General features: G+C 43.5%; 2 protein-coding genes across 2 annotated transcripts; both read right to left on the minus strand.

Moving 5' to 3' along the window:
- Positions 1-3,848: 3,848 nt before the first annotated feature.
- Positions 3,849-4,940, minus strand: LOC128193683 (uncharacterized). The gene has a single exon (XM_052867753.1). The coding sequence runs from the start codon at positions 4,938-4,940 to the stop codon at positions 3,849-3,851; it is 1,092 nt and encodes a 363-aa protein (XP_052723713.1).
- Positions 4,941-11,326: 6,386 nt separating this feature from the next.
- On the minus strand, positions 11,327-12,418 carry LOC128193684 (uncharacterized). Its single transcript, XM_052867754.1, has one exon. The coding sequence runs from the start codon at positions 12,416-12,418 to the stop codon at positions 11,327-11,329; it is 1,092 nt and encodes a 363-aa protein (XP_052723714.1).
- Between the last annotated feature and the right edge of the window lie 1,252 nt (positions 12,419-13,670).

Here is a 13,670-nt window from a genome sequence, read left to right on the forward strand (position 1 = left end):
TTCAGGTTCACGGCCAAGAAGTGGGCGCTCTTAGTCAATCTATCCACGATCACCCAAATTGAATCATGATTCCTAACCGTTCGTGGTAGATGAGTTACAAAGTCCATGGAAATGCTGTCCCACTTCCATTCAGGAATCTCCAATTGCTGAAGCAATCCACCTGGTCGTTGGTGTTCGGCCTTAGCACGTTGACACGTTAAGCAGGATGCCACAAAACGAGCGACATCACTCTTCATTCCAGGCCACCAGAACGAGCGTCTAAGATCTTGGTACATCTTAGTCATACCGGGGTGTATGCTAAGACGACTATGATGCGCCTCTTCCAATATGATCCGCTTCAGCTCGCCATCATTAGGAACGCACGTCCTATCCATGTAACGTAATAGGCCGTCCGTCCCTGCATTGAATTCCTTGGCTTTATCTGAACCGAGCGCGCTAAAGATCTTCACCAGCTCCTCATCCTCGCGCTGCTTCATCTAGATGCGATCAAATACATTGCTTGATATTCTAAGATTACAGCATTTGATGCTGCCAGGCTCCAACTCAAACTGTAATCTTAGATCTCTGAAACTCTCCACTAAGTGCAGCTCCTTCACCATCATTAACGATACGTGCACTGATTTCCTGCTTAGGGCGTCCGCCACTACATTGGCCTTCCCCGGATGATAGAACAACTCGAATTCATAGTCTTTCAAGAACTCTAACCAACGTCTTTGCCTCATATTCAGCTCCTTCTGATCAAACAAATACTTGAGGCTCTTGTGGTCACTGAAAACTTGGAATGTTGATCCGTATAGATAATGCCTCCAAATCTTCAATGCAAAGACGACCGCTGCCAATTCCAGGTCGTGCGTTGGATAGTTGCGTTCATGAATCTTCAATTGACGAGACGCGTAAGCTACTGCTCGTCTTTCTTGCATCAACACACAGCCCAATCCTTGATGAGACGCGTCGCAGTACACTTCAAAGGGCTTGGACGTGTCTGGAATGATTAAAACTGGAGCGTTCGTCAGTTTCACTTTCAGCTCCTGGAAACGTTCCTCACACAAGTCAGTCCACGCGAACGGTTGATCTTTCCTGGTCAATTTGGTAAGCGGAGCTACTATCTTAGCGAATCCCTCTATGAAGCGTCTGTAGTAGCCCGCAAGTCCAACAAAGCTACGCACCTCCGTAACCGAACGCGGACTCTCCCATTCCAGTACCGCTCGCACTTTTGCTGGGTCTACTGCGATGCCTCCAGCCGACACCACATGCCCCAAAAACAGAATTTCCTTCATCCAGAATTCGCATTTGGACAACTTCGCATATAATTCCTTCTCACGTAATACTCCAAGTACAAGTCTAAGATGTTCCTCGTGCTCGTCTTCTGTCTTGGAATAGATGAGAATATCATCTATGAAGACGACTACAAACTTATCCAAATAAGGCCTGAAGATGCGATTCATATACTCCATGAACACGGCTGGAGCGTTCGTCACTCCAAACGGCATCACCACGTATTCATAATGCCCATACCGAGACCTGAACGCTGTCTTATGAATATCATCCTCCTTAACTCTGATTTGATGATATCCGGATCTCAAATCAATCTTTGAAAATACTGCAGCTCCATGCAGTTGATCTAGCAAGTCATTGATGGACAAATTTGTAAGCACCAAAATATGATGTCACAAACTTGTTTCACAATCGGCAAGTATGACCGAATCGTTCAAGTAATAAACTTGGTAAGACCAAGTATCGTTCTTCCCAAAGGACTCACAGCCTAGTTTAGTTGTGTGGTTTGTTGATTAGCTAAGACTTACAAACGAAATAATTGGATTATATTATGCAAGACGAAAACTAAACATGTATGCATGAATTGATCAATGGCAAAGACAAAAGATAAACACTTTCAATGGATTATATGAATGAATATGTTGTTGGGGGTCAATTTCATCTCATCCACTCTCATACATTTTAGGAATTCAACATTCAAATCATCATTGTTAATGCCACTCTCTAAAGTACCATTCTAGATGGCTTCTCCCTAATCAAATAGTTCATACAATTCCTAGCATTCCTAATGATTAGTTCATGAGTGCAGGAGCTTAACGACAACCAATATAATATTGTCAGTATAATATTGGGAGAAATTCCCCGGATCTAGACTTCCCCGTACGTGTCCGTATCGACAAAACCAATAATCATGCAATAGAATGAGTTAAACAATGCAAGCATTGAGCAAAGAGGAAAAACCCTAACTAATGATGAAAGAAAGCATAAGTCTTAGATTAAGATGCAAGCATAAATTCCATATATGAGAGTTTCAAGAGATTACATTGATTCCCCAACAAACATACAAGGTTTAGTTCACCATATTCATGGTGAACCTAGATGAACAATAATGAAAGAATGAAAGAATAAACCCAATAAAGGTGAAGAGGTAGCCTGAGCATCCAAGATCCTCATTCAAAGGGGTGGAAGAGAGAGTGTTTGCTTCGTTCTGCCAAAGATACTTAACCCTAGGACGTGCAAGCCCTTATATACTAATCTAGAGTTACAAAAGATTACAAAAGCCCAAGCCCAAAAAGTGCCGCTCAGCGGTATTTACCGCTCAGCGGTGGTTGCGCGTCTTCTTTCTTCCCCTCAGCGGCCATTTTGCCCCTCAGCGGTTCCAACGTGACTCCTTGAGTGCCGCTCAGCGGTAAATTACCGCTGAGCGGTGCCTTCGTCTTCTCTTTTTGCATTCTTTCTTGTCTTTTCTAATGTCACTTCTCTCCTTCTTCACTCTTTTCACTAAATTCACCTTAAAACCTGCACAAAAACACTCAAATCAAGCATAAACCTGTCCAGCTCTCTTATTTCTGAAAATATAGATAAAAGCATTGATTTCAAGCTAGTTTCTAAGTCTAAAGGTTGCTTTTAGTATAAATTTTAAGCATGAAAATAACAGTTTTTCAACTGTTATCAGTCATCTATCCTCGGCAATGGGTATTTGTTCTTGATGGTCAGCTTGTTTAACTGTCTGTAGTCTATACACAACCTTGAGCTGCCATCCTTCTTTTTCACTAAAAGCACGGGCGCTCCCCACGATGATACGCTCGGTCTAATAAACTGCTTCTCCATCAACTCTTCAATCTGCTTTTTAAGTTCAACCAACTCTGCAGGCGCCATCCGGTATGGTTGAACTGAGATAGGTGCGGCTGTCGTCACCAAATCGATGGTGAATTCAACTTCCCGAGTAGGAGGCAACCCAGGTATTTCCTCTGGAAAAACATCGGGGAATTCGTCCACTACCTTGGACGATCGTCCTTCATCCGCATTCCCAACTCCACTGTCGTCGTGCGTCATGATGAGAAAACAGCTGGCGCCTTCCACAATATCTTCTTTAAGTTGGCCGAGCGTTACTGATAACACTACCTCCTCTTCATCCGGAAAAATCAATTCCTTCCTACCGCAATCTATAAGGATGCGATTGGTAGCCAACCAATCCATCCCCAAAATCACCTCCAAACCTTGAAGAGGTAAGCAGATGAGATTCACTTTAAATTTACGCCCCTCCACTTCTATGGAACATTTGACGCACATAGTGGACGTCCTAACTTCTCCAGCCGCTGGTGTTGACACCACCAGATCAAATGGCATCTCACTCACTTCTAATCCCAGTTTGCAAACGCACGCCTTCGAGATGAAGGAATGCGTTGCTCCCGAATCAAATAACACGCAGCAAGATGTACCAAACACAAGGCATGTACTGATGATGAGTGTACCTGAACTAGCTGCCTCTGCACCAGTAATAGCATACACGCGTCCAGCTGCTTGGGCTCGTCCTCCTCTAGGCTGATTCCTGCCAGCGTTTGGTGGCCTCATCATTGCCCGTCCACCCATGTTACACTCATTTTCCAAATGTCCGTTTCGCCACAACGATTACAGTACTTCACTCCCACCAGTTGAGGACAGGACGAACGGTAGTGTGGTCCTCCACACTGGAAACACGTAACATTCCCATACTGTCCAGCTCGTCCAACAGGAACTAAGGCTTGAGAACCGCTCGCATTAGATGGCTGGTTTGGACGAGCGTACGGGGCTCTTCTTGGAGTAACATTGCCCCTGGAAACTATAGGTCCTCTACTCACTTGTTGTTGCTTCTTGTGCTTCTCCGCTTCTGTCATGTTCTTCTCTAAAACCTTGGCCCTCTCAACCATGGCAGGAAACGTCCGTATACACAAGCTGGAGATCAAAACCTTCAAGTCACTCCGCAGTCCGTTTTCAAACTTACGGCACTGCCACTCCTCATTTGTTGCCATCGTGTTGAAACGAACCAAGTGTTTGAACTTGTTCGTATATTCAGAAATAGACATCCCTCCTTGGACCAACTGAAGAAATTCCACCTCCTTTGCAAACCGGACGCTATCCGGAAAATATTCTTCATAAAACTTTCTCCTAAACACCTCCCAAGTGATAGGAATCTGAGCGTCCATCAGGAGAGCTCTTGCGCTCGCCCACCAGTGGCTCGCCTCTCCAGTCAATAGATATTCAGCGTACGCCAATCTGTTTGCATCTGGACATCGTTTGGCGTTGAAGATCTTCTCTATGTCTCCCAGCCACTGATCAGCCTCATCAGGGAGGCACTTCCCACTGAACTTAGCTGGGTGATGCTGCAGGAAGCTCTCCAAACTCCACTCTGCAGTCGGTTGAGCAGCGTTTGAAGAGGATGCTCCAAGCGTACCTCTGGTTGCTGCAAGTATCTCCATCAACTGCCTCTGCGTGGTTTCAGAATTTGCACGAGAGGCCTCCAGACTCTGCATAGCAGCTTGGTTTTGCTGCATCAGGGTGGCGTTTTGTTCCATGAGAGTGGTATTTTGTTGTTGGAGTCTCTCAATGACGCTCTCCAACAATCTAGAGTTGTTGGAAGCATCAGGTTCATTCGGTTGAGGAGGGGGAGGCAATCTAGGTGCCATTGGTTTTCTGGATACAGAGAAAAACGAGCGTTAGTTATGTCCAAGAGTTAAAACAATAATAACTCATTAAACATACAATAAGCACACAGCACAAACACAGTGCACTCATAACCCTACAGTGTCCTTAAGAGAACAAAACTGCTCTGATACCACTAATGTAACATCCCAAAATATAGTAATTACCATAATTTAAAATTAATTACAATTAACAGTAAATAAGCAGTCTTTACAATTAACCAAGCTCAAAAGCCGAACGGCTTAATGTGGCAGAGCTCCAATAAACAGCTCAAAACAACGAGCGCTAAATAACGAACGGTTTTAACAAAACCTATGCCGAACGTCTAAAAATAAACTAAACATTTACAAACTGATCTACCGAGCGCTCTAAGGCTCGGCCTTTACTTCTACCTCCACCAGATTAGCTTCATCCAAATTTTCTTCTTCCAGCACTTCTTCAAGGGACGTACCACCATCTGCTCACATCCACAACGGATGATCATTGCAAGACAGGACGAACGTACATGGACAATTGACAACACCAGGAAAACGAAAGGGTAAGCTTATAATATTTAATTCATACATTCCACATACACATTCAACATTTCAATGCACACGCACAACATACAATTCAACATAATGTAACATAGTAATTTATAAGAATAATAGACGACCGTCCGGACTGTATGAACCGTGTAGCTACAGGCGTCCTTGCACCCGAGTGATGTAGTAACTGGGAAACCCTCAACAGCTGCCACTCGAGGTTAGCTCTATCCAAAGTACCCCTAAGGAATAGAACCTCCTGCCATTCCCACACATGACTACTCCCTTCTACGTGAAGATGAGTATCACGGAATATCAGGATGGACCAAGCCAGCATTAGCTATCCACAGTCATACTTTACCAATTCAATCTTTCAATATATATATATATATATATGAGACGTTCCTCCCTGGAACGCTCGTCCAAAATCCAACATCATAAATTCAGTTCTCATAGTGTTCACACTTTAATTTATCATATTCCATCATCTTTTACATCATTAGATTCAGGAGTCAAAAATGACGAACGCTCAATCCATTGAATAAGTAAGACGAACGTCCAAATAAAGTTACTGGATACTCAGGGAAATATACAACAAACGTAATTTTCTATTTGGCCCGTTAGATGAACTGACTCGACTTGAAGTGTACTGGTACTTAGACAATATTTGTGATAAAAACATGAACCAGATTTAATACACAATGGAGTGTCAAGAATACTTAGAATCATATTTGAAGATGGATGCATAATGAAAACTAGGGCCAGAAATTTAACGAACGTACGGAGAATGAATGTCTAATACTTTAATACGAACGCTATCTTATCAAATAATGATTCAATTTGTACGAGCGCTTGATATGGGACCTTGCGCGATTTAGAATTGACGCTCGTTATAAGGCCGAGCGCTATTTCGGACGAACGCTTGGTAGAATACCGTGCGCCGTTTAAGACGAACGTTCGACATAAGACCGAACGCTATTAAAGACGAACGCTCGACATAAGGCCGAACGCTATCAAAGGCGAACGCTCGACATAAGGTCGAACGCTATCCAAGGCGAACGCTCGACATAAGGTCGAACGCTATCCAAGGCGGACGCTCGACATAAGGCCGAACGCTCTCAAAGGCGAACGCTCGTTCACTCAAATGGGGACGCTCGTTCTCGAGCAGAATTCTTTCCAAATGAAAGGATTCCATTCTAAGTTATTTTAAGGAAAAACCGAACGGTTTAAGACCGTACAGTGACGAGCGTCATTTTTCAAAGGGGATGAATAAAATTTCAGATATCTCAATCTTAGAAAATTCTTCCAGATTTCAAATTTATAAACTTTATAACTTTCATTCCAGATTTAATTCACCTTAAATATCATCGTCATATAGATCTCATCATTTTAATCATTCCAACTATACAATAACCATACTCCATTCATACGTAATCAAATCAACATGCATTTCAATCAAAATCCACAACGTATTTCATACATACAGTCAGTGCTCGTTCATGACAGATCAATCAAAACCAGAATTCATACCAGATATCAGTAAACGTCCATAACAGCTCAAACTTCATACTTTTCATACATGCAATCCAGATTACACAACATGCAAGTATAAATTAAACATATAAGCTTCCCTTACCTGGATAGCAGTGTACGCCCTAAAATATAACTTCCACACGTTCCACTACAGCTCTTTTATACGCAACAGCCACTTAAGTTCCTTCTACTATATCTAACCACTTGATCTAAACACCAAAATCACAGATGGTTCAGAAACAGTCCATGCATGAACTGAAGACATGGTTTAGAATGAAACCTTAATGGACGAACTACTAGAGGAAAGAACTTACCAGCTTAGAATCAAATTCTGTTCGGTTCAAACTAACGTCCGCGTCTCCGGGGACGTTCCTATGGTTCTGAAATGGAATTTGGAGAAGAAAATGAGGAGTTATAGTAGAGAGAAGCTTGGGAGTTCTAGAGAGAAGTTGGAGAATATGAATGGGTGTGTTTCGTGAGGAAGAAGATGAGTGATGCAGGTGAGAGAGTTTTCAGAAAAATCTGGTTTTGTTAAACTCCCGTTCGTTTGAACGAACGTGTCCCAGCCTGACACCTGCACACCCATCTCTGATTTAGAAGCCTCTACCGCAACACGTGGCGTGCTTGCATGCAAAGAGTGGTGCGTTTTTAATGTTGCAGAGAAATGATTGTGGCTCAGCTTTCCGTGCACGGCAGAGGTGAAAATCAGAGTTGGAAGTGGGTTTTTAATTACCCGTAGCAGTGACGTGGTGAGTGTATTAGTGGTGATGTGTCAGAGAATTATTACTACTAATTATTCAGGGTTTCACATTCTCCCTAACTACAAAAATTTTCGTCCTCGAAAATTTAGAACTTACCCGTGAATAAGTGCGGATACAAGTCCCTCATTGCACTCTCCACTTCCCACGTTGAATCTCCAGTCTTGGCATCCCACACCACCTTCACTAATCGAACGTCCTTTCTCTTGTGTAGCTTGGTGCGAACGTCTTCAATACGTACTGGCTGTAACTCCAGCGTTCGGTCTGGCAACAACTGGATGTCCTCCAACTCCAACACATGAGAAGGATTAGCAATGTATTTTCGGAGTTGAGATACGTGGAAAACAGGATGAAGATTTGAGAGTTGAGGAGGCAAGGCAAGTTCGTAGGCTACTGGTCCTATCTTCTTCAAAATCTGATACGGTCCTATGAACTTTGGAGATAACTTCTTTGGACGAACAACTCTTCCCACTCCAGTGATTGGATTCAGCCTCAAAAATACATGGTCTCCTGCAGCAAACTCCAAGGGTCTTCTTCTTCTATCCGCATATGATTTCTGTCTGCTCAGGGACGTCTTCAACCTTTCTTGGATTAACTTCACTTTGTCAGTCGTTTGCTGGATGAGTTCAGGTCCAGTTAGCACGTTCTCTCCCTCTTGAAACCAGCAAAGTGGCGTTCGGCATTTCCTCCCATAGAGAGCTTCAAACGGCGCCATCCCAATACTAGCTTGAAAGCTGTTGTTATACGTGAATTCCACAAGCGGCAGTACTTCATCCCATGCGCCTAAGTGGTCTAGGACGCACGTCCTCAGCAAGTCTTCTAAGGTTTGGATGGTACGTTCAGACTGGCCGTCCGTTTGCGGATGATAAGCTGAACTCATCTGCAGCTTGCTTCCCAACTCGCCTTGTAAGGATTGCCAAAACCGAGATGTGAATCTCGTGTCTCGGTCAGAAACTATGCTTGAAGGCACCCCATGCAGACGAACGATCTCCCTGATGTACAACTTAGCCAAATTTGTCATTGACATCTTCAGGTTCACGGCCAAGAAGTGGGCGCTCTTAGTCAATCTATCCACGATCACCCAAATTGAATCATGATTCCTAACCGTTCGTGGTAGATGAGTTACAAAGTCCATGGAAATGCTGTCCCACTTCCATTCAGGAATCTCCAATTGCTGAAGCAATCCACCTGGTCGTTGGTGTTCGGCCTTAGCACGTTGACACGTTAAGCAGGATGCCACAAAACGAGCGACATCACTCTTCATTCCAGGCCACCAGAACGAGCGTCTAAGATCTTGGTACATCTTAGTCATACCGGGGTGTATGCTAAGACGACTATGATGCGCCTCTTCCAATATGATCCGCTTCAGCTCGCCATCATTAGGAACGCACGTCCTATCCATGTAACGTAATAGGCCGTCCGTCCCTGCATTGAATTCCTTGGCTTTATCTGAACCGAGCGCGCTAAAGATCTTCACCAGCTCCTCATCCTCGCGCTGCTTCATCTAGATGCGATCAAATACATTGCTTGATATTCTAAGATTACAACATTTGATGCTGCCAGGCTCCAACTCAAACTGTAATCTTAGATCTCTGAAACTCTCCACTAAGTGCAGCTCCTTCACCATCATTAACGATACGTGCACTGATTTCCTGCTTAGGGCGTCCGCCACTACATTGGCCTTCCCCGGATGATAGAACAACTCGAATTCATAGTCTTTCAAGAACTCTAACCAACGTCTTTGCCTCATATTCAGCTCCTTCTGATCAAACAAATACTTGAGGCTCTTGTGGTCACTGAAAACTTGGAATGTTGATCCGTATAGATAATGCCTCCAAATCTTCAATGCAAAGACGACCGCTGCCAATTCTAGGTCGTGCGTTGGATAGTTGCGTTCATGAATCTTCAATTGACGAGACGCGTAAGCTACCGCTCGTCTTTCTTGCATCAACACACAGCCCAATCCTTGATGAGACGCGTCGCAGTACACTTCAAAGGGCTTGGACGTGTCTGGAATGGTTAAAACTGGAGCGCTCGTCAGTTTCACTTTCAGCTCCTGGAAACGTTCCTCACACAAGTCAGTCCACGCGAACGGTTGATCTTTCCTGGTCAATTTGGTAAGCGGAGCTACTATCTTAGCGAATCCCTCTATGAAGCGTCTGTAGTAGCCCGCAAGTCCAACAAAGCTACGCACCTCCGTAACCGAACGCGGACTCTCCCATTCCAGTACCGCTCGCACTTTTGCTGGGTCTACTGCGATGCCTCCAGCCGACACCACATGCCCCAAAAACAGAATTTCCTTCATCCAGAATTCGCATTTGGACAACTTCGCATATAATTCCTTCTCACGTAATACTCCAAGTACAAGTCTAAGATGTTCCTCGTGCTCGTCTTCTGTCTTGGAATAGATGAGAATATCATCTATGAAGACGACTACAAACTTATCCAAATAAGGCCTGAAGATGCGATTCATATACTCCATGAACACGGCTGGAGCGTTCGTCACTCCAAACGGCATCACCACGTATTCATAATGCCCATACCGAGACCTGAACGCTGTCTTATGAATATCATCCTCCTTAACTCTGATTTGATGATATCCGGATCTCAAATCAATCTTTGAAAATACTGCAGCTCCATGCAGTTGATCTAGCAAGTCATCTATCCTCGGCAATGGGTATTTGTTCTTGATGGTCAGCTTGTTTAACTGTCTGTAGTCTATACACAACCTTGAGCTGCCATCCTTCTTTTTCACTAAAAGCACGGGCGCTCCCCACGATGATACGCTCGGTCTAATAAACTGCTTCTCCATCAACTCTTCAATCTGCTTTTTAAGTTCAACCAACTCTGCAGGCGTCATCCGGTATGGTTGAACTGAGATAGGTGCGGCTGTCGTCACCAAATCGATGGTGAATTCAACTTCCCGAGTAGGAGGCAACCCAGGTATTTCCTCTGGAAAAACATCGGGGAATTCGTCCACTACCTTGGACGATCGTCCTTCATCCGCATTCCCAACTCCACTGTCGTCGTGCGTCATGATGAGAAAACAGCTGGCGCCTTCCACAATATCTTCTTTAAGTTGGCCGAGCGTTACTGATAACACTACCTCCTCTTCATCCGGAAAAATCAATTCCTTCCTACCGCAATCTATAAGGATGCGATTGGTAGCCAACCAATCCATCCCCAAAATCACCTCCAAACCTTGAAGAGGTAAGCAGATGAGATTCACTTTAAATTTACGCCCCTCCACTTCTATGGAACATTTGACGCACATAGTGGACGTCCTAACTTCTCCAGCCGCTGGTGTTGACACCACCAGATCAAATGGCATCTCACTCACTTCTAATCCCAGTTTGCAAACGCACGCCTTCGAGATGAAGGAATGCGTTGCTCCCGAATCAAATAACACGCAGCAAGATGTACCAAACACAAGGCATGTACTGATGATGAGTGTACCTGAACTAGCTGCCTCTGCACCAGTAATAGCATACACGCGTCCAGCTGCTTGAGCTCGTCCTCCTCTAGGCTGATTCCTGCCAGCGTTTGGTGGCCTCATCATTGCCCGTCCACCCATGTTACACTCATTTTCCAAATGTCCGTTTCGCCACAACGATTACAGTACTTCACTCCCACCAGTTGAGGACAGGACGAACGGTAGTGTGGTCCTCCACACTGGAAACACGTAACATTCCCATACTGTCCAGCTCGTCCAGCAGGAACTAAGGCTTGAGAACCGCTCGCATTAGATGGCTGGTTTGGACGAGCGTACGGGGCTCTTCTTGGAGTAACATTGCCCCTGGAAACTATAGGTCCTCTACTCACTTGTTGTTGCTTCTTGTGCTTCTCCGCTTCTGTCATGTTCTTCTCTAAAACCTTGGCCCTCTCAACCATGGCAGGAAACGTCCGTATACACAAGCTGGAGATCAAAACCTTCAAGTCACTCCGCAGTCCGTTTTCAAACTTACGGCACTGCCACTCCTCATTTGTTGCCATCGTGTTGAAACGAACCAAGTGTTTGAACTTGTTCGTATATTCAGAAATAGACATCCCTCCTTGGACCAACTGAAGAAATTCCACCTCCTTTGCAAACCGGACGCTATCCGGAAAATATTCTTCATAAAACTTTCTCCTAAACACCTCCCAAGTGATAGGAATCTGAGCGTCCATCAGGAGAGCTCTTGCGCTCGCCCACCAGTGGCTCGCCTCTCCAGTCAATAGATATTCAGCGTACGCCAATCTGTTTGCATCTGGACATCGTTTGGCGTTGAAGATCTTCTCTATGTCTCCCAGCCACTGATCAGCCTCATCAGGGAGGCACTTCCCACTGAACTTAGCTGGGTGATGCTGCAGGAAGCTCTCCAAACTCCACTCTGCAGTCGGTTGAGCAGCGTTTGAAGAGGATGCTCCAAGCGTACCTCTGGTTGCTGCAAGTATCTCCATCAACTGCCTCTGCGTGGTTTCAGAATTTGCACGAGAGGCCTCCAGACTCTGCATAACAGCTTGGTTTTGCTGCATCAGGGTGGCGTTTTGTTCCATGAGAGTGGTATTTTGTTGTTGGAGTCTCTCAATGACGCTCTCCAACAATCTAGAGTTGTTGGAAGCATCAGGTTCATTCGGTTGAGGAGGGGGAGGCAATCTAGGTGCCATTGGTTTTCTGGATACAGAGAAAAACGAGCGTTAGTTATGTCCAAGAGTTAAAACAATAATAACTCATTAAACATACAATAAGCACACAGCACAAACACAGTGCACTCATAACCCTACAGTGTCCTTAAGAGAACAAAACTGCTCTGATACCACTAATGTAACATCCCAAAATATAGTAATTACCATAATTTAAAATTAATTACAATTAACAGTAAATAAGCAGTCTTTACAATTAACCAAGCTCAAAAGCCGAACGGCTTAATGTGGCAGAGCTCCAATAAACAGCTCAAAACAACGAGCGCTAAATAACGAACGGTTTTAACAAAACCTATACCGAACGTCTAAAAATAAACTAAACATTTACAAACTGATCTACCGAGCGCTCTAAGGCTCGGCCTTTACTTCTACCTCCACCAGATTAGCTTCATCCAAATTTTCTTCTTCCAGCACTTCTTCAAGGGACGTACCACCATCTGCTAAATTAATTAATTAGAAGTAAATAATTATTTTAAAATTAATTAATTAGAAGTAAATATTAAAGATGATACCGTATTAAGTGGTTATACTTAGCGAATGTGTTAATGAATATAAAAGAAGGTTATTAGTAATTTTGTTTCAAATTAATTTTTTATCATTACAAAACAATTGCAATGGAGAATGTTCAGACATTAGTTTCGGAGGGAGACATGAGCGAGATATTCAACCTTATGAAAAGAACTTTCTATTCAAACAAAGAAATCTTCCTTTGCGAACTTATCAACAATGCTTGTAATGTATGTTGTTTCTTAAAATTTGATTTTATATTTGTACATTTCTTTTTTGAAATTGTTATTAATCAATGTATGCCTTTATAGGCTTTGGATAAAAGTCGATTTGAGAGGCTCACGGGCATGAACAATTTACATGATGAATTGTTTATTAGATTGGTCCCTCAAAAGGAAAACAAAACACTTTTGGTCATCGATAATGGTATTGGCATGACCAAGGATGGTATGTTGGTGACAATGTTCCATTTTCGTTCGCATTTCATGTTGATTAATTGTAATTTTGTGTGTGTTGGCTTCCACTCTACGTTAGATTTGATCTATTTTCATTCGCATTACATGTTGTTTAATTGTAGTTTTTTGTGTTGATTAAGTGCATGTTCTATTTTAGATTTGATCCATAATTTGGATGTTGGCTTCTACTCTTCTTTTTTGGTTGCTGAAAAGGTTAATATCACCTCTAAGTATAATGACCTCAGACAATATAT

This window comes from Vigna angularis, chromosome 8, assembly GCF_016808095.1.
Source record: "Vigna angularis cultivar LongXiaoDou No.4 chromosome 8, ASM1680809v1, whole genome shotgun sequence".
In the NCBI taxonomy this organism is placed as follows: domain Eukaryota; kingdom Viridiplantae; phylum Streptophyta; class Magnoliopsida; order Fabales; family Fabaceae; genus Vigna; species Vigna angularis.

Coding starts and splice junctions, on each gene's coding strand:
- LOC128193683 (XM_052867753.1), bottom strand. CDS start 4,940: ATGGCACCTAGATTGCCTCCCCCTCCTCAACCGAATGAACCTGATGCT.
- LOC128193684 (XM_052867754.1), bottom strand. CDS start 12,418: ATGGCACCTAGATTGCCTCCCCCTCCTCAACCGAATGAACCTGATGCT.